At 47.7% G+C, this 19321-nt stretch overlaps 7 protein-coding genes across 7 annotated transcripts; 2 read left to right on the top strand and 5 right to left on the bottom strand.

The window, feature by feature from the left end:
• Nucleotides 1-14: 14 nt before the first annotated feature.
• On the bottom strand, nt 15-1520 carry BHQ10_003715 (uncharacterized protein; the record flags this gene model as incomplete). The annotated part of the gene is made up of 1 exon (XM_040876002.1): nt 15-1520. The coding sequence occupies one exon, from the start codon at nt 1518-1520 to the stop codon at nt 15-17; it is 1506 nt and encodes a 501-aa protein (XP_040732219.1).
• A 761-nt stretch (nt 1521-2281) lies between these two features.
• BHQ10_003714 (uncharacterized protein) lies at nt 2282-3404 on the top strand (the record flags this gene model as incomplete). Its single annotated transcript, XM_040876001.1, has 2 exons — nt 2282-2355; nt 2432-3404. 2 exons carry the CDS (start codon nt 2282-2284, stop codon nt 3402-3404), a joined length of 1047 nt encoding a protein of 348 aa, XP_040732218.1.
• A 2166-nt stretch (nt 3405-5570) lies between these two features.
• BHQ10_003713 (uncharacterized protein) lies at nt 5571-7881 on the top strand (the record flags this gene model as incomplete). The annotated part of the gene is made up of 5 exons (XM_040876000.1): nt 5571-6012; nt 6145-6714; nt 6769-7562; nt 7613-7674; nt 7722-7881. 5 exons carry the CDS (start codon nt 5571-5573, stop codon nt 7879-7881), a joined length of 2028 nt encoding a protein of 675 aa, XP_040732217.1.
• A 474-nt stretch (nt 7882-8355) lies between these two features.
• On the bottom strand, nt 8356-10215 carry BHQ10_003712 (uncharacterized protein; the record flags this gene model as incomplete). The annotated part of the gene is made up of 7 exons (XM_040875999.1): nt 8356-8681; nt 8744-9237; nt 9287-9762; nt 9813-9848; nt 9903-9922; nt 9976-10060; nt 10114-10215. The coding sequence occupies 7 exons, from the start codon at nt 10213-10215 to the stop codon at nt 8356-8358; spliced, it is 1539 nt and encodes a 512-aa protein (XP_040732216.1).
• Nucleotides 10216-10866: 651 nt separating this feature from the next.
• BHQ10_003711 (uncharacterized protein) lies at nt 10867-13124 on the bottom strand (the record flags this gene model as incomplete). The annotated part of the gene is made up of 2 exons (XM_040875998.1): nt 10867-12914; nt 12989-13124. 2 exons carry the CDS (start codon nt 13122-13124, stop codon nt 10867-10869), a joined length of 2184 nt encoding a protein of 727 aa, XP_040732215.1.
• Nucleotides 13125-13551: 427 nt separating this feature from the next.
• BHQ10_003710 (uncharacterized protein) lies at nt 13552-14775 on the bottom strand (the record flags this gene model as incomplete). The annotated part of the gene is made up of 4 exons (XM_040875997.1): nt 13552-13750; nt 13803-14374; nt 14467-14558; nt 14667-14775. The coding sequence occupies 4 exons, from the start codon at nt 14773-14775 to the stop codon at nt 13552-13554; spliced, it is 972 nt and encodes a 323-aa protein (XP_040732214.1).
• A 1380-nt stretch (nt 14776-16155) lies between these two features.
• BHQ10_003709 (uncharacterized protein) lies at nt 16156-18826 on the bottom strand (the record flags this gene model as incomplete). The annotated part of the gene is made up of 4 exons (XM_040875995.1): nt 16156-16247; nt 16387-18018; nt 18075-18298; nt 18360-18826. 4 exons carry the CDS (start codon nt 18824-18826, stop codon nt 16156-16158), a joined length of 2415 nt encoding a protein of 804 aa, XP_040732213.1.
• Between the last annotated feature and the right edge of the window lie 495 nt (nt 18827-19321).

Genomic DNA, 19321 nt, shown 5'->3' with positions numbered 1-19321 from the left:
TGATATCAAAGCAATTATTTGAGGTTCCACCGCTGTTGAGCCCCGCCGTTCCAACCCCATTGAATCAACGGAGCGCCGTTGTCGCTAGCAGAGGCGCCATCCAAGGCCATCTGACTGGCTTGATTCCAGATCTTGTAAGTACCATCAGACTGCTCATCGATCCACCAACGCTGGTTGTTGTTACGGGAAGGTTGCCATTGGATCATTGTAAGATTTTCTGCATTGCTTCCACCAGGACAATCCAGCGCTTGCCAGGTTGACGTGCTGATAATGTTCCATGAGGTGTCAGAATTCTGCGAAAGTAACCAGCGCTGATTCTGACCGCCGTTCACTCCCCATTGGTTGACAGTTTGACCCGATCCAAAAGTGCCCATGCTATCAAKGGCMAAGCCACTCTCGACATTGGTGATGATGTGAAGACCTGCAATGTCATTTGGCTGGCTGGCCGGCACCCACTGAAGCCAGGCCGCCGCGTCAGCAACTTGATTCGTTGTTAGCGTGTTGACTTCTGGAGTAGGCGTATCCCATCCATTCCACGTGATGCCAAGATCGGCTCSTTTGTTTTGGACAATCGCATTTGCATTGTTAACCATCGACGAATAGTATGTACTCCAAAGTCGATTGTTCCAAACAGTACGTCCCATGCCCCGTGTCAGATCGTCTGTCCAGCCAACTGTATTGGAGGGAGAACTAAATATGCCATTGGCAGTTACCTTGTTGAAAGCATAGCTTATTGCCATTTCCGCGTCGTTGAGAAAGGTTTCATCATTGTTGATAAGCCAGAGCATGTTCGCCATGTCTGCCATGGCGCCTTGGTTGTAGGGATCGTCACCGTAATCAATTGTCCCGTCCTGTTCGATACAACCATATACCTCCCCGGTAGAAGGGACAAATAGATTGTGCCAGACCCAGTCATAAATCTCAGTACACTGGTCCAGATAGGTTGTGTCGTGCGTGCTCTGATAGATCATGCAAGCCACCCGCCCAAGGCTGTTATTCGACAAAACGCATTTTTTTGCTGGAGAGGAATCATCTTCGGGTTGCAATTCCCAGATACCACCACCATTGTGTGCTGTGTCCCATCCTCGTGCAAAAGCCATATCATATCCGGCTTTTGCCTGATTAAAGAAGTTTGAGTTGCCGGTATACTGGTAACCACGCATAAGAGCCAATGTGTMCCAGCCGATATCATCATTCCATCCATCCCCACTCCACGGGGAAGGATTGTATGTTAGCCATGTTGTTAATAGGTCGCTTATCAATGCCAGTTTATCCCCATCGCCGGTAACCTCATAGGCATCTAAGACCACATCGATATCGAGATCCTCCGTCCATGATCCATCTTCGCCGGAGTCAGCTAACGTCTTTTTGTAGTATGCATTACTACCAGACGTGTATAGAAACGCATTATTGTACGCTTCGTACATGGCTGCTGCGTCCCCTGATGAAAGAGCGGCTATCATCTGCGGCGCGCCGAAAAGAACCGCCAATGTCGGCAGCGACAGCGCCAGGAGCTTCATGATGATGAAGTATGGGCTACAATCGCCTATGAAGAAGAGTTTGGATTTTAGACAATAAAGATAAGAATAAGAGTGGAAACTGATATGTGATGATGCCTTCAAATTGGAAATATCTGAGTAGGAGAAAGAATATATGTATACTATTGCTTAGCGAATACAATCTAAATTTAAAAGGAGCTCTCCAGTAAAAAACTTTGATTAAAGTAATTGCTTTTGCTGAGTGTCGTAACCGCTGATTTCAGTCTCGTGTTTATTTTCGATCTACTTACTCCAAGTAATCATATTCCGTGGTGGTATCCCGCCCATAGCTTTCCCCGTATTAGTCCATGAAAGTAATTTGCCGGCATTAGTGCTGACATGAAGGAAGAACACCTAGTGGAGGCGTGAAACATCCAGTAATGCTAGTGCGAGTAACTGTAATATTGTGCCAAATGCCATACAACCGTAACATGACAATCGGAGTGATATCAGCCGCTAGGAGGACGGTAGAAGCAGAGATTCGGCTATCCAAGTAAACTGAATTGCGGCCTTGTAAATGCTCACAAAGCCAGGCCGGTTACTTCTGTTTCTAAAACGTGATGCGTACTTTTACCACAATTTATCTTGCTCTTGCGGCTATTGCCCATGCAAGGTCAGCCCTTGCTGGTTCTTTTACGTACAATGCAACTAGTTTCCTCCTCAATGGTGAACCCTTCCAACTTATCGGGGGCCAGATGGATCCACAACGTGTCCCATGGCAGGATTGGAGTAATCGACTTGCCATGGCACGTGCAATGAGTTTGAATACCATCTTTAGCTACATTTACTGGAATAATATCGAAGATCAGCCGGATCAGTACGTCACCAACGAAAACAACAACATTTGCTCAATCAACACTCCAGAGTGTCGTGACCAATGGTGACTGTTTCAGCATTTATACGTTCAATGGAGGGACCAACTTTGGCTTTCAAAGCGGTTCAGACTTTGGTAGCGGAACTCAGCCTGTTACAACCAGCTACGATTACGGTGCTCCTCTAGATGAATCAGGCCGGCATAACGATATTTATTATGCCCTTCGAGAAACACTTGGTCCATTTTCGTCAGATTTACCGGATGTCCCCAGTATAGCCCCAATGATAGCAATACCATCCGTTGACGTCAAGCCAGCTTTCTACCTATTCGATGGATTGCCTAGTCCTTATAGCATGGAGTCACCTATAAATATGGAGGCGCTCGGCCAGTGGTACGGATTTACCCTCTACCGTACCACTGTCAATAGCTCATATAGCGGAACTCTCCAACCTGGCATCGCGGCCAAAGACCGAATTATAGTTTACGTCAATGGGGAGCGAAAAGGAGTCTTCGACAGTATGTATCCTAATGGCTCTCAACAGGTCATAACGCTGAATTTGAAGTCCGGCGACGTCTTGGATCTTCTGAACGAAAACATGGGCCGTGTGAACTTTGGCCCAGACATCCCATACCAGACCAAAGGTATCTTCGGCGACGTCACCGTTGGCGGCAGCACGTTGGCTGGCTGGAATGTGTATACGCTTCCACTGGACAAAGGGATGGCTCCACCTCCTCAGGCCAGAGTACCGACCAACATTTCGCCGTCGTCGAGCCCCATTTTCTACACCGGGACGTTTGATCTACCTACCGTCAGCGATACCTGGATCGAACTACCTGAATGGATCAAGGGGGTGGTCTGGATCAATGGTAATAACCTTGGTCGCTTTTGGACCATTGGACCTCAGCAGTCTCTATACGCGCCTGGTGCCTGGATGCAGAAAAAGGGCAATGTGATCCAGATACTTAATCTTGAGCCTACTGGACGGGAGGGGACAGTCAGCGGTGTATCATCTCGCTCTTGGTTTAACAATCCAGATCCTGATGCTCCTTGAACGAACTATTACAGCCATTACGTTTTAGTTCTGATATCAGATTGAATGACTCAGATTTGAATGATCGGCTTGTGACATCAACGAATGAAATGCTGGGCTTCAGCATTCACTCGACCCACGCTGGTGAAGTCGAAATAACCACCCTCAAATCCCATCTCTACTATCGGTTATATATTTTGAATTAAAAATGCATTTTCAAGTCCTCCCTTGGTAATATTATAATCCGGTCTAACACTAGACAAGGAATAAGACGTTGCTACGTCTTACTAAGCGAAAACTAGATGTGAATCAGGTTAATAGATTATTGAGCGTCCTCACAAGCTTATATAAAGCTCACTGATCTGATCACAGCGCTCAGAGGTATACTTAATTATACTTAGGGAGCGAAAGCGGCGACGGGGTGGGCACTAAAACAGAAGAAAAAGGTCCCACGGCGTCAGGGAAATGAAGTACGTAGGTACGTACTTACATTATTATCATAGGATTTACCATGTAAAAAGTCATTCGATTTACAAAGGATCCGATGATCAATTAGGATAGCCTCGGCGGATATCCACCAGATACCCTGACACAATGATACCACATTAGTAAATTTTGCTTCACATTAGTGTGACCAAAGACTTCGTGTAAGCTCGCGTTGGATCAATTCTCAGTCCTTACATCTTTGAGTTATATCATATTTAGAAAGGACAAGTCCTTGTGAACAATCTGTTAAGTCAGAAATCGACGCTTCAACTGTTTAACCGCAGCGTCCCAAGTACCTTCCCATCCGATGTGGGATTTTAGCCCTAGGTGCACTACAACCAGTATCGGTCATCCCTCTCTTTGGTGAGAGAAGGAAAAAGTTAATATGACGGGACTCTCCAGTTATCATCAATGCGATGGATGAAAGAATAAAGATATCAGGTGTACGTTTTCCTTGGGTATGGTGAATTTTTGATGGCGCGATCTCAACGTTCTTGTTCCTTGTCTATATCAAGATAGATATTGTATTTAGTAAGTACATTAGTGCGCTTAGCTTCGGATTACCAATATTATGCATACTAATGAGCTTATAAGATTGATTTGCGAGTGCAAACATTAGTCGACCACCATCTTGGCAAAGCCAGAAAACAACCTTCTTACAGCTGGTTATCAGCTCACATTCATCCACGAGATCATCTTATTGGACCACTTCTGGTTCTGATAGCAGCTTCTAATGACAAGGGAGCCGAGACCAATCGAGAGCAGGTGGGACGATGCGGTGTACGATATTTCTTTTTTTTTAATCCCATCTCATCTAGCTCTACCAACGTCGAATACGTACTCAGAGACCCACTTCGACGTACCTAGGGTACGTATTTACATTATCATGATAAGGTTTATCATGCAAAATCCTTAGGCGAGTCTCGACCAGCCCAACTTTTCAATTTTGCAAATGGCAAGGGCTCATAGGCATTGATGTAGGTAATGCCCAGACCCTAGTTCCATTCCAAGCCTCGTTACCCCGCGAGCCAAGATGAGCATGGAGGCAGGGAGGCGAAGTCCGCTGCGGATAGCATGATTTAAGATGTCGGAGCATGTCAGAGGAAGCTTGTCATTCTATTATCCAGAAACACTGTGATTGTGCAAGTGCTATCTATTGTCGTGCAGCTGCAGTTGCACAGTCATCCCACTTGGTCCTGCCAAAGAAGCTTCTTTTGGTCCGTGGTTGCACATTGGTGAACCTGAATCCAGGCCGCTCTCTGTTCGGAGTGTACTATAGCAAAGGTAAGTGCAGTCTTTCGCGCTTTCTCTTTGTAGCTTCATAGTGTAACATCTCAACTGACTCTGTTCTATCCTTAGTCAAGTGTGCAAGCTGCTTACTCACCAAAGACAACACATACCATCAATACCAATCGAATCGAGACACCTGGGCTGCGCGAACCTTTCAGGGATACATACATACTACTTATCAACCTACCGGTGACTTTTCAAGATCATCGGCGGACTTTCCTTCCAGCGACTGTTTGTTAGGTGTCCGCTTGCGGCTAGATAGGCTCCTCGGGCGTTGGTGGCCACCAATCCAAGCCAATCGTCGGGCCTCGCTCTGGCTGCAACGTAGACGGCATCCCCGCACCCCGGATTTTCCTTCTCTTCTCTTCTTTTCCTTTCATCATGTTCGGCAAAGACCAGAGACCACTCAGAATGTCTCTCGAACAGACCCTGGAACAAGAGCGAAAGGAGCTCCTGCGCAATCTCGATGGACTGAAGAGTCCGAAAGCTCCCCGCGCAGACAACTCCAGTCGCATTAGCAGCGGCCGCGGCAAGAATCTCAGTCTGCTCAGAAACAAACAAGAGAAATCCGAGAGTGGCCGCCGGGCATCCGTCAGCAGCCCTCTTGCCAGTTCCTCACCATGGACCAACACCTTACTCTCAGAGTGGGACGATGGCATCTACGAGCCCAGCGACGATGCAGATGATGTGGAACCCGAGCGACGGTCGTCGGACAGCGTGACACATTTAAAACGCGAGAAGGAGAAGAAGCAGAGAGCGCTGAAGGAGCGGGAGGTGGACATTGACGCGGGCTTTCTGTATGGGATGCAGCCGAGTGTTCCCCACATCGTGCTTCCGCAGCGACAAGCCAGCAGTAAGTCCTTTTCTTGTTTGTGTCTTTGCATCTTCAGATGATCAATAATTCAATTGAAAAAACTGCACTGTTCTTGACGACGTGGACAAAAACGGGCTGAAACGCTGACACCTAATCACGTATCTCGCATAGACCCCGCCGCCTTCGAACAACTGTCCCCGCGCTACCGCACTCCGTCTCAGTCTCAATCTCAATTGCAGTCTGCATCATATGGTGAACCCACGATAAAGCCACGCCGCTTCTTCAGGAAGCATAGACTGTCCGACTCTGAACAAGGCCTGTCCGCCACCATGGATCACGATGCGCCCGACTCCGTGTCCGAAGCCAGTGTCTCGCCCACCCTTTCCAAAGCCTCGCTCAACTTCAACAACGATCCCGACCGAAGTGAACGTCTCGCCAAGGACAGAACAGAAAGCGCAGATGAGAACTCGGATTCTGCCGAAAGCAGCGATGAGGCCGATGACATAAGCTCGGAAGAAGAAGATGCGTATGACATTCGCAAAGGACCGGTCGGCCCGCGAGGGAGAAGCAAATCGCCTCGTGGCAGGAGTAAGACGAAAGGGCTGTCACCGGGAACATCGCCTGCTCGGTCTCCAGCTCCACCTGGTGGTTGGAGTGGGAAGAGAGGACCTGGTCCGCTTCCACTGGGCGGTCCTAGAGTAGGCGGTGCATTGAGTTTATTCAATGAGTTGAATGAAGAGGGTGCGTCTTTTTTATAAGACTGGCTGGATTTTACATATGCTAACAATTGAATAGAAGAGTTGAATGGCCCCATCGTGACGCATCGACGAGCCAACGGACGCAGGACAGTACTATCACCAGGGCCTAGAAAATCCGGCGTTCACCCACACACCAGTTTCGATCACAATGGATCCGGCCTCAACACACCAGTCGGCTCCGACGAAGAAGCAGATCTGTCAGACATCAAACAAGCGCAAAACCTCAGTATTCATATGTCTTCTGTCGATACGACCATTCCCGACCGAGCGATCCGAACCATTATCAGAGGCGATTTCCCTCGTTTACAGCAAGAAGCAGAAGAAGGATTCCGACGGCAGCGCAAGTACCTTGTTGCAACGGATCTCAGCGAGGAGTCTGTATATGCGCTTGAATGGACAATTGGCACAATCCTGCGTGATGGCGATACACTATTTGCTGTCTACGCAGTAGCCGACGAAAACGCATCCGGCGTTGATCTCAACACAGGTGTGCAGATAGGCGACGGCGCAACGGTCATCAAACACACAACTGATATTGTGGGCAAACAAACCGAAAAGACAGCTCAGAAGTACCAGACTTCGTCTTCGGCTACTACGAGTCTGTTACCGAATGCTCTCGCGGCTTATTTCAGCGGGACAGATAGCAAGGCCAACTCGCGGAACAACTCGGTCGATGCGCGAGCATTGTCGAGGTCTGAGCAGGAACGTATTCGCGCTATTGAGGATATATCGAATACATGTGTGCGATTGCTAAGGAAGACGATGCTGCAAGTCCGTGTGGCAGTGGAGGTGATTCATTGCAAGAGTCCGAAGCATTTGCTCACGGAAGCTGTAAGCAATTCCACCATCATATTAGAAAAGATGCCTACTAACTGTTCCAGATTGATGGTCTCGAGCCAACACTCGTGATCCTTGGATCCAGAGGCCGCAGCGCTATCAAAGGGTATGCCAATCTTCCATCTTTCTACCAACCATACTAACACTACGAAGAGTTTTACTAGGCTCATTCTCAAACTACCTCGTCACGAAATCCTCCGTGCCCGTCATGGTAGCCCGCAAAAAGCTCAAGAAACATACCAAGAATGCTCGAATCCGACTATCGAACAATCTCACGACACCCAGAGGTTTGGCCGGCGCGAAGATCGACTAACATCAACCATTTGCAATCTCAGCTCGGCTCATTTGCATCCTCCACTCATATTGTTTTTTTCCCGCTGTTGCGTTTATTCTTACTGATATACATTTCGCGCGGAGTTCTCTATTCTTTTCCCCCTTCTTTCTGGAATGGTTCCATCCTCAATGTTATTTTTTCGGCGTTACAATACAGACGGGGGTGGCAGACATGAAACGATGACCATTATGATCCTCCTGTCTCTGTTTATGAGAGTCTTATGATATCCTAACATAAATGAATCCGATACATCTTTACTCAATATCGTACCTATCGCAAGTAGACAAGGGTATGTAAATTATGTACTGCCAGCTCATATTTCTATAATTCACCAATATACATGATATGATGCATACCATACAACGAGCCTAAAAACTTGAGAAACAAAGCGTAACGAAGAAAAAGAAACGAAAAAGCTACAATGCACTACTCAGTCGACAAGAACGAAAAAGACTAGATCAAACTCTCACTCTGCTGCTGCTGCGGCTCCGAGTTATCTCTTGTGTCTTTGTTTCCACCAGCACCAGCAGACTTCGCAGCACGACCCGCCTTTCCGGAACGAGCATAAAACTCATCAATAACCTTCTTAGGGATACGGTTCAGTAAATCCTTGGGATAGATACGCAACAGATTCCAGGCGATGTCGAGCGATTCCTGGATTGAGCGGGATTCATAGGGCGATTGGGAGATGAAGGAGCGTTCGAATTTTTCGAGGAACTCGAGGGAGAGTTTGTCTTCGGCTGAGAGGGCTTCTTCACCGACGACGGCTTTCATGGCGGCTGTCAAGTTGAATACGTTAGCACTGATTTAGTTGTTGAAGGAAGAAGAGAAGGGGACATACCGGCATCTCGTCCAATGGCGTATTTGGCGTACAGTTGGTTGGAGACATCACCGTGATCCTTGCGGGTACGGCCCTCGCCAATAGCAGACTTCATCAAACGCGAGAGAGACGGCAAGACGTTGATAGGAGGGTAGATACCTCTGTTGTCGAGTTGACGATCAATAAAGATCTGGCCCTCGGTAATATAACCCGTCAAATCAGGAATGGGGTGAGTGATATCGTCGTTGGGCATGGTCAAGATAGGAATTTGAGTAATGGATCCGTTACGGCCCTCCACACGACCGGCACGCTCGTAGATGGTCGACAAGTCAGTGTACATGTAACCGGGATAACCACGTCGACCGGGCACTTCTTCTCGGGCAGCAGAGACCTCACGGAGAGCGTCACAGTAGGCTGAAAGATCAGTCAAGATGACCAACACGTGCTTCTCGAGCTGGTAGGCGTAGTATTCGGCTGTTGTCAAGGCAAGACGGGGTGTAATAATACGTTCGATCCTGTATCAGTTAGCAGAATACTCGTAGATCTCGAAATATATGGACATACGTAGGGTCGTTGGCCAAGTTAAGGAATAGCGTGACACGCTCCATACTACCGTTCTCCTCGAAGTCGCGTGTAAAGAATCGAGCAGTCTCCATATTCACACCCATAGCCGCAAACACAATCGAAAAGTTATCCTCATGTCCATCGTGCACATCCTTGGTGGGTCTCACCAAACCAGCCTGACGACAAATCTGCGCAGCAATCTCGTTATGCGGAAGACCAGAAGCCGAGAAGATGGGGATCTTTTGTCCTCGAGCAATAGAATTCATGGTGTCGATGGCAGAGATACCGGTAGAAATCATTTCTTCGGGATAGACTCGAGAATAAGGGTTGATGGGACTGCCGTTGATGTCGAGGTAGTCTTCGGCCAACACTTTGGGGCCTTTGTCGATTGCTCGACCAGAGCCGTCAAAGACTCGTCCCAGCATGTCTTCGGAGACGCCGAGCTTCAAGCTGTGTCCTGTGAATTCGACTTTTGTCTATGACCGTCAGCCTTCTTTGTTACATGGGTGTGTTATAGAAGACATACCCTCTTCACATCGATACCGGAGGTGCCTTCGAAAACCTAATCATCTACAGTTAGTCGAACCAACAAGGTCAGAGATGAGGTGGTTCGCACCTGAACAATAGCTCGGTTTCCTATAAAACGTCAGTAAATCGCACATCAAAGCTTGCAGCGAATATAAACGCACCCCTCGCCTCAAGAACCTGACCAGACCTCTCCGTTCCATCAGGCAGCGTCAAAGAAACAATCTCATTATATCGCGGAAATTTGACCTGCTCAACGATAAGACACCAATCTCCTCCTATCCGTCAAAGTCAAAACATACATTATCCAAAAAGACCAAAGGCCCGTTCACGCCTCCAATGGTATTGTAGCGAATGCGAGGTTTGATGGAGGTCATGCGGGGATCGGTGAACTCGGGAGCCATTACGTATGGTGTTTGGACGCTGGGTACCCTGGTCTACAGGATACGGCGGCGATTTGTCAATGGAAGAAGTCGGCAGGAATAATGAAGAATGGTCGGAGGGTGTCTGAAGGTGTAGGGTGGTATGTCCGGCGTGGATGCGACCGACAGATAGTCGTGAAGGTAGGTTGCGAAGATGAGTAGATGGCTGGATAAGTGTGGAGATGGAGCTACACCTCCAAGAGCTCCATTTGTCATGTGACCCCGCTGGTCATTGTTCGTCGAACAAGCAAGTAATCCACATGAAGTGTTAAATTCATATCAGTTTTCTCATTATAGAAATTTTTGGCATGCTACGTATTCTATTCTAATACCTCCACAGCGAGATTCATCAATGCGATACGTCTTTGTTTGGAAGGTAGCCCTTAGGGTTATTGGCCTAATAAAGTCCCTACCATAGGCGTATTATCATAGGCGTACCTCAAGTGAGAGGACATTCTAGACTGAGTGCATGAAGAACTTTGATATAATATCAATTGTACAGTCGATATATAACTTCTAAGAGAAACCCATAACGCCAACCTTGTCCTTCAACGACAACATCGAGACTTTTAGATCAACACAAGATACTTTCTTGAGCATGAATCAAAGGACTTTTTATCTTGAGTCTGTCAACTAAAATCTCAGATCCCAGCCAATCTGAGGTCCAAGACGAGGAAGTTCTTCAGCCACACTCTGCACGTCCTTGTCACCTCTACCACTCAGATTCAACACAATATTCTCACCCTTCTTCATCGTCTTCGCAAGCGCCATAGCTCCAAAGACGGCATGCGATGACTCCAATGCAGGAATGATACCCTCAAGCTGAGTAAGCATCCTGAACCCCTGGAAGGCCTCAGCGTCGGTGGCAGCAATGAATTTTGCGCGGGACATTTCTTTCCAATTACTCAACTCAGGTCCGACGGCAGGGTAATCCAGACCTGCGGAGACGGAGTGGGTGTCTTGGATTTGACCGTGCTTATCTTGGAGGACGTAGGTGCGTACACCGTGTAGGACACCCATGGATCCGCCGCTCAGGGTGGCGGCGTGACGGCCTGTGTCAACTCCATCACCACCAGCTTCGACACCGAGCAGTTGAACGCTATGATCGTTGGAAAAGGGGTAGAACATGCCGACTGCGTTACTTCCACCACCGACACAAGCGACAACGGCGTCGGGTAATCTTCCAGTAAGCTCCTTCATTTGTTCCTTGGTCTCGTCACCAATGACAGACTGGAAGGTACGCACAATCGTGGGGAAAGGATGAGGTCCAATGGCGGATCCGATAATGTAGTGAGTAGTGTCAAGATCGACGACCCAGGCGCGCATTGCTTCGTTGACAGCGTCGCGAAGGGTCCTCGTACCGGCATCGACAGCGACAACTGATGCACCCAAAAGTCTGATACGGAAAACGTTCAATGCTTGACGACGCACATCCTCGGCACCCATGTAGATAACACATTCCATACCGAACTTGGCGCAGACAGTTGCGGTTGCGACACCGTGCTGACCGGCACCAGTCTCGGCAATGATGCGTTTCTTTCCTAGTCTTCGGGCAAGGAGGACCTGACCAAGGGCGTTGTTGATTTTGTGGCTTCCAGTATGGTTCAGGTCTTCTCTCTTGAGGTAAATGTTCGCACCACCGACATGCTCCGTCAAGCGTTCAGCGAGATGCAGATTGCTGGGGCGGCCCATGTAGGGGTAATAAGAGCGAAATTCCTCCCAGAACTTGGGGTCATTCCTGGCTTCGTTGAATCCTTTCAATAGTTCCGCCAAGCAGTCCATAAGAGATTCTGGAACGTACTGTCCACCGAACTCTCCGAAGCGATCAGGCAAAGCAGATGGGTCACCTCCATTCAAACTCTCAAGCTGGTCGACGGGACCAGGCGCTCCAGCACCAACACCAGGTTCGCCTTCAGTGATGACGGCGGTAGGTTGAGACAAATCCTCGTCCTCTGTAGGCTTCTTCTCGACGACTTCAAGGATTGTTTTGACATTGGCAATCTTACCATGAGCATCTCGCTCCAACTTGCGGCCGGTGACGCTGGTAATATACTCCTCGACTTTTTGCGCCCTTTGACCTTCGGCAGCTTGTCCGAGGACTGTAATAATTTGACTTCCAATAACGACACCTTCCGCAAGTTCCTGGACAGCCAAGAAGTGTTCGCGAGTGCTAACCCCGAATCCCAATGCGGCGGGGATGTTTCCCGAGTATTGGTGGACTCGTTTCAGGAGATCGGGCAGACCAGTGCTGAGTGAACCCGTGGCGCCAGTGACACCCATTCGCGAAACAACATAAATGAACGAATCGGCAATCTTGCATAGAAGCTTCATGCGCGAATCGGATGTGGCAGGCGAAATGAGAGGCACATATGATAATCCAGTCGAGGTGCACAGATTACGGAATCGCACAGCCTCCTCAGGGGGCAAATCCACCATGATAAAACCATTTGCACCAGCCTCTTTTGTGTCTTTTAGCATTCGCTCTTCTCCATATTGTAGCAACGGGTTGTAGTATCCCATGAATAGAACGGGGACCTGAAGACCCCTTTGCCGGGCGTTGCGGACAATGTCCAAAACCATGGGGATTGTGACGCCATTGAGCAAGGCTTGAGTGTTGGCTCTTTGAATCGTGGGACCGTCGGCGATCGGATCTGTGAAGGGTAGACCGAGCTCGATTACGTCTAGCATCCAGGAGAATTCATGTCAGCCAGTTCAAAACTTCTTCGGGTACTGTGGCAAACCGAAAAAGACTTACCAGCTCCTCCATTCTCCAACCCCAGTAAAATATCAATCGTCTCTTCAACAGTCGGGTATCCAGCTGTGACATAGGTGACTAGCGCAGAGCGTTTCTCCTGCTTGCACTTCGCAAACGTTGCTTTGATAGCTTCCATCTTGGATGAAATTTGTGGTTGCCCCGCGCCGTGGCGAAGATCAATTGAAGTAGGAAGAGGCGGACGAAACGCGAGAAGATGGTAGATCAGAAAAGCAGAAAGTCAATTAAGTATTCTGCTTCAAAAAAAAAGGGAAGTCAATTAAGCGGTATGATGGGAGAGCGCACAAGAGACGATGCGATGAGGTGGTGGTTATGTAGAATTAATTGGTGGTGTCCGATAAGCGGAAGGTGAGTCACTGCTGTAAGTTAACTTAGTTATGTTAAGGGACAGGACCTGACTCACCCCGAAGGATCTGCCCTCGTCCGTCGTAAACCCCCACGGTGCGATAAGGTCATGTGACGATAAGATAAGGGCCCAGAGACTAGGGTTACTCGTAGTATAATACATTTCTATGTGAGGGAGGAATTTTACACTTGCACGAATGCTAAGCTTCGTCCGGATCCATGAGACGTTCGTGATCATAGTCCGCCTCGTTCCCTTCGGCCTCCATCTGCAAGTACCCGGGAGCATATCTCTCGATATCTTCTGTCCAAACATCTCGTGCGCCGTCGAAATGTTGAAGGAATTCCCCCCGTAATTTGGCCCCTTCCAGAATATCAATCACAGGCAGGGTCATGTCCAGTCTGCAGATAAAACTATTAGCTTATTTCTCACCCTAGAAATATTATAACCTACGCGGCATTCTGGTCAGGTAGGTATCCACCCACTCTGCGCTCTCTGACCTCCCATAGAGGATCATAACCTACACAAAGCGCAAGGGACACGGGAAACATATTATAAGCTCTCCGACGAAGCGAGTCAGCAATCTCGCCATTTAGCTTAAACTCCACAGTCGTAATACGGCCTGTATCTAAATCGTCTTGATTGACGAGGAACCATGTGCGAAGCTGGTTCATAAATAGCACAGTGCCCCTGCAAGTCATGGTTATTGTATTGAAATTAGCTGTTTCGAGAAACATCCATGGTAAGACGTCTGTGATCTGAAATGTAGAAGGATCTGGGAATGTAGCGGGATTAGGATCAACTCCAATATGGCTATCAACAAGGAGACAATGGCCCATTTCACCGTCCAGACGACAGGACAGAATGTAAAGCTTAATCCATTTTGAGAGGTTGGAACGGTATGAAGGGCCTAGGGGGGCGAGACACATGAAACGGGCGTATGGAGGGTAGAATTTATGAACGTTGCGCAGAGCTGGTTCTGGGTATGCGAGTGCGTCTCGAACAGGCGCCCTTTGATGGTAGGACTAGATAGTAGCAGCGCCATGATCAATATATGGGGTTGCAAACGGCATGTGACCTTTCTCTTGATCCGCCAAAAACTTGTGTCCTAACATACATCTCTTAGTTCTTGGTCTGCCTTTGCCCACGTCTCAACCAGCGTCCGTCGTTGGCGGAGTTCATAATCACCATCATGATCGGGAATACTAGCTGCTTCACGAGAAACCCATCTTTCCTAGGTAATGTACGGATGAAATTGGTCATCAAAATTGGATGTTAGAAAGGATCAAAGAGTCCTACTGTCAAACAACAACCAACCTTTAGCCTCCTCATTGGCCTCGGCGGGTGTGATATCTCCGTTGGGGTGCGGCCGAACCTCAGGCGGAATTCCGCGTGGCCAGTGATAGGGGCGAAAGGGCGATGCCATGGAAGCGTACAGGAATTGTTCTCAAAGAACAGGCGCAAATATCAGCAAAGTATAGGAAGCCAGATTGTTGTCAGATTCTTCAATAACTTGTCGGGAACCAAAACGGTAAACCGAATACGTACCAAACGCCTCAAAAAGAAGTACCCACTCAATAGGGTTTTTTTGGTAATGATTTGTGTTTGTAATCTATATTCTCGCTTCCACCATTTCCAAGACGCTTATTTACGGCAGTCCATAACAGGAATTCGTTGGAGATACGTCCATGTAGAGTCTGTTAATCCACGTTTACTAATTTACTAGAGATTGACTCTTACCATTGATCTTGATCAACATGTTCTTGAGAGTATATAATTTATCATGAAATGCGACTGCCAATCTAAGAATGAAAGTGGGCGCGAATATGGATCTGAAGAGGTTAGAATTAGAGTGTAGAATTTGTGTGCACTAAGATCGGTACTAATTTCTGATATAGTTAGTATATCTGATCTATGGTGTCAAGTAGATTTACGTAGTACACGCTAAATCCAACTCGACATCCACCGGAATAATGCCCGAATGGGCGACTTGCCAGCTATTCATGCCAACCCGAGTCCTCGTTAGCATCTTATTGGCGATATACGTGAAACGTTGTTCTAAAAAATATTCCGCTTTAAATACCCGGGTGAGCACCAAGACCATGATTGCGGAGCCTTTGCATATAACCGTAAGATCTACACCATACCTAGGACGGTAGAGATGGACAAGCTCATTGACAATTCAAGGTTCGTTCCATGGGGCCTGACGGAAGATAGGGTAATTTGTAGATTGTCCCGGCTCCCCGGATTTTCGTCTCTTCCCCAGATTACTTCCCTCTCATCCAGTGTCCAATTATCTGCCAACCCTATCGTCGCTTGATTTTCAGTGGCACAGGTCGAGATTTTGTTTCGCAAGTTGAATCAATGCTATCCAAAGCTCAAGGAAACTTCATGTCTTATTTTGGAATGTCGGTTTCGATCAGCTCTACGCATACCTTTGAAAAGATACCGAGGTAGGATCTGCTTGAACTTCTCGAAGCTCCTGGGATTTCCACTCCCAATGCTGGAAAGTAATAAAGGTCCTGCCTGACCTTTGCTTTTCTAATCTCGTTTCAAGTCTGTACCGGAGTATAGTCTAAATCTCTTCTCTTCTATGTATTTACCAGCTCAATTCATTCATAAGCTCTGGACCAAATTACTCTTCCAATTTCTTCAAGTCTTACCATTTGAGCTGCCGTGTGCAGTTTTTACTCCCTGAAAATTACGCGGAGAAGATCTCGATCCAGACAAATCAGGTTTGTTCGTTAGACTATCCTTGTACCTTGTCTCATTACTGCTTACAGACACTGAGAGTAATAAGGGTTTTCTACTTGACATGTGTAGGGTGCAACGCATGAGGTTGGCCCAGTCCACCCTTGTCCACCACACTGTCCCCAGTGCTGCGCAACTCCAGTCCCACTGGGACCGGAGGATGTCGAAGTAGACGTTGAAGTCTGGAAGCTAGTAGTAGATGTGGTCTTCGTGCTACTTGTGACTATCGTAGTCGTCGTACTACCAGCACCTAAGGTAATCTTGTACGTTCCGCCAACTGACGTACCAATAGGCGCTGAATATGTCACGCCATTCACGCTGAATGTCTGTCCATTTCCTACACTCAACGCAAGAGTGTTTCCCAATTTTGAAGTGATTGTGGCAGATACCAAAGCGCCGTTCGCCCATTGTATGTCAACGACAAAACCGCCGCGAGCAACAAGACCTGTAACGCTACCCGTTGGCACAGAGGACGGCAACGCTGGTAGGATGTGAACGATATTCCCATGGGATTGAAGAAAGAGTTCTGTCACMCCCGCCGTAAAGCCAAAGTTGCCATCTATTTGCATAGGAGGGCCGTTGTTACTGTTGAATAGATTCGTTAACGGATACGTCTGCAAGAAGGCTTGTACACTACTCCATGCTGAGTTGCCATTGAATAGACGTGCGTAGCAGGCAATTACCCAAGCACGCGACCAGCCCGTGTCTCCACTACCGTTCTGCATGCGATGGTTGAGCAATACACCTGACGCATTAGCCAGAGACTGCGATACAGTAGGTGTCATCTGCGACCCTGGATAAAGCCCAAACAGCGGTGAAAGGTGACGCATCCCAGGCTGCTGTTCTACATATTCTTGACGCCACTCAAGAATCTGTCCATATGAACCTATCTGTGGAGGTTTGATCTTTGCAAGATATGACTGGGCTTTAGAGCAGTCGCCCGACGATAGTTGCAAAACCTTGCACGCCTCGATCACATCAGTGAATAGTTGGTAAAGTAGAGAATTGTCCATAGTTGGTGAAATGTCAATACCTTCCGCGCTCCCTGATTGGTACTCATTTGACGGCACTATAAATGGATTCTCGGGAGACAAGGACGGCCCAGTAGTATAGTATCCGTTCCACGTGAAGGTATAGCAGAAATAAAACTCGGCTGCACTCTGGAGGATTGGCCAAGCAGTTTCCTGCAGGAAAGTCTCGTTACCTGTAAACCTGTAGTGTTCCATGAGATGCGTGGAGAGCCATGCGCCACCCATAGGCCAAATCGTATATGGTGTCCCGTAGTCAACAGGGGCTGGATCACCCCATAAGTCAGTGTTATGATGCAGGACGAATCCACCACATCCGTACATGTTCGAAGCTGCCAGCTGTCCACGACCTTGAGCAAGCGCCAACAGATCCCAGAAGGGCTTCGTCGTCTCTGCTAAATTTGTCGTCTCCGCATGCCAGTAGTTCATTTCAAGGTTGATATTAATGGTGTATTTACTTCCCCACGAAGGACTGAAATCTTCATTCCAGATCCCTTGCAGATTTGCTGGAAGTGAAAGTGCTCCAGTATCTCGAGATGAAGCCACTAAGAGATGTCTCCCGAAATTATACAACAATGTGACCAACTGAACGTCATTGCCAGGGTTATTCTTGTAGTTTGACAGTCGTTGATTGGTTGGTAGGCTCGACGTAGAGCCAGCGGAGTTTCCGAGATTCAGCGAGACGCGTCCAGTCAATGCTGTGTTATCTGCAATTGCAGCTGTTCGCAAAGCTGGATAGCCCTGGCTAGATGCACTCGCCAATTTTCTAGTCAATTCCGCCTCCCACGCACTTTCACTACTATACCTGTACGAAGTTTCCGCGTCAAAGTAGATGTCTACAGTGGTTGCTCCCGAGACCGTAATTGTTGAACCATTGGTAGAAACGGTTCCTGAAGTTTGGTATTTTAGCATGCTCCATTTCTGAAGATATCCACGTGTGACCTACCTCCACTTGTGACGATTTGTGCCTCAGCAGTGAACGATATTGGATTTGTATTACCACTGTTCGCTTTCATCGTTACGGAATTGATGCCGTTGCTCGAACTGGCTGTGTTGCTAGTAACATACTGCTGACGCGCGAGGGAAATTTTAACATTGAGTTGGCCACTTTGACTGGACTGTAGACGCATAGCCAGTACACCAGTGGGATAATTTCCAATAAGCTCGCGTCTAGTCTTTCATCAGCTAGTGTTTCTAAATATCTATAGACATATCTAGCAGATATTCTTACGTGTAGTTGACTCCGTTGTAGAGATAGCTGCACCCAGCATTTCCCTGATATGTATCGAGCCAACGCTCCAGAGATCCTTGACTTGAATGACCAAAGTCTAAGTTCAACTGCCCAAGAGGGTTATATTGCKGGGGAGAGGTTGGTTGCCCTGCCATATTTGGCAGGGCTACCTGCCCGGCACCAGTGATATTTCCGGATTGCAGTAAAGATCGAACTTCATTTATCACACCATGGGAATTCGGGTTGAGGCGATTAAGGAACGGCCCGCTCCAAATAGAGTTTTCATTCAAGGAGATTCGCTCAGTTGGAGTACAGTACATTAAGCCACCAAGTCTGCCATTGCCGATGGGCAAGGCAGAGTTGAAATCGGTAGCTGGAGATGTGTACCATGCATATCGAGATCCATCAAACTGGGCATTAGCCAAAGTGGCCAGCCCAAGAAACAAGGGAAAAGCATCAATAATCATTTGAACTGATGAAGAATCGAGAAGCAGACTTATTGCGAGCTTCTGTTGAGTTATATCTCTCAAGGCTGATCTCTCCAACTTCTAGAATCAAGACCTAGATGTGGTCGTATTTCTTCTTGCTGGTCATTGCGATCCCATTTTATACTTTGCATGTGGAATGTAGACGATATTCCGCCGAGACATGAGCGACACCATCGATGCAACCCACCTTGTCGGGTGTTGCGACGGAGTATTCATTCGGGAAAAAGGATAATTACGTTTCTATTTTGACTTCAAGAAAGGCCTGGCAGAACATGCCTTACGAATCTTCAGCGAGCAGTATTATGACCGCTGTGATATATCTGTTTCGGCCACTTATGATCGCCAGCCTGGTATTTTACCGTGATCAAATCGCGAACTCCCGGAAATTTGTATAAATACCCGTAGGTGAATTACCAGGAATGGAAATATATTCAATATTGACACGGAGCCATCCATTTTTTTCAAGAACCTGAG

This window comes from Talaromyces amestolkiae (genome assembly GCF_001896365.1).
Source record: "Talaromyces amestolkiae strain CIB chromosome Unknown scaffold6.1, whole genome shotgun sequence".
Lineage (NCBI taxonomy): Eukaryota > Fungi > Ascomycota > Eurotiomycetes > Eurotiales > Trichocomaceae > Talaromyces > Talaromyces amestolkiae.
Note: the sequence above shows the minus strand (reverse complement) of the source record. Positions and strands in the feature narration are given on the sequence as shown.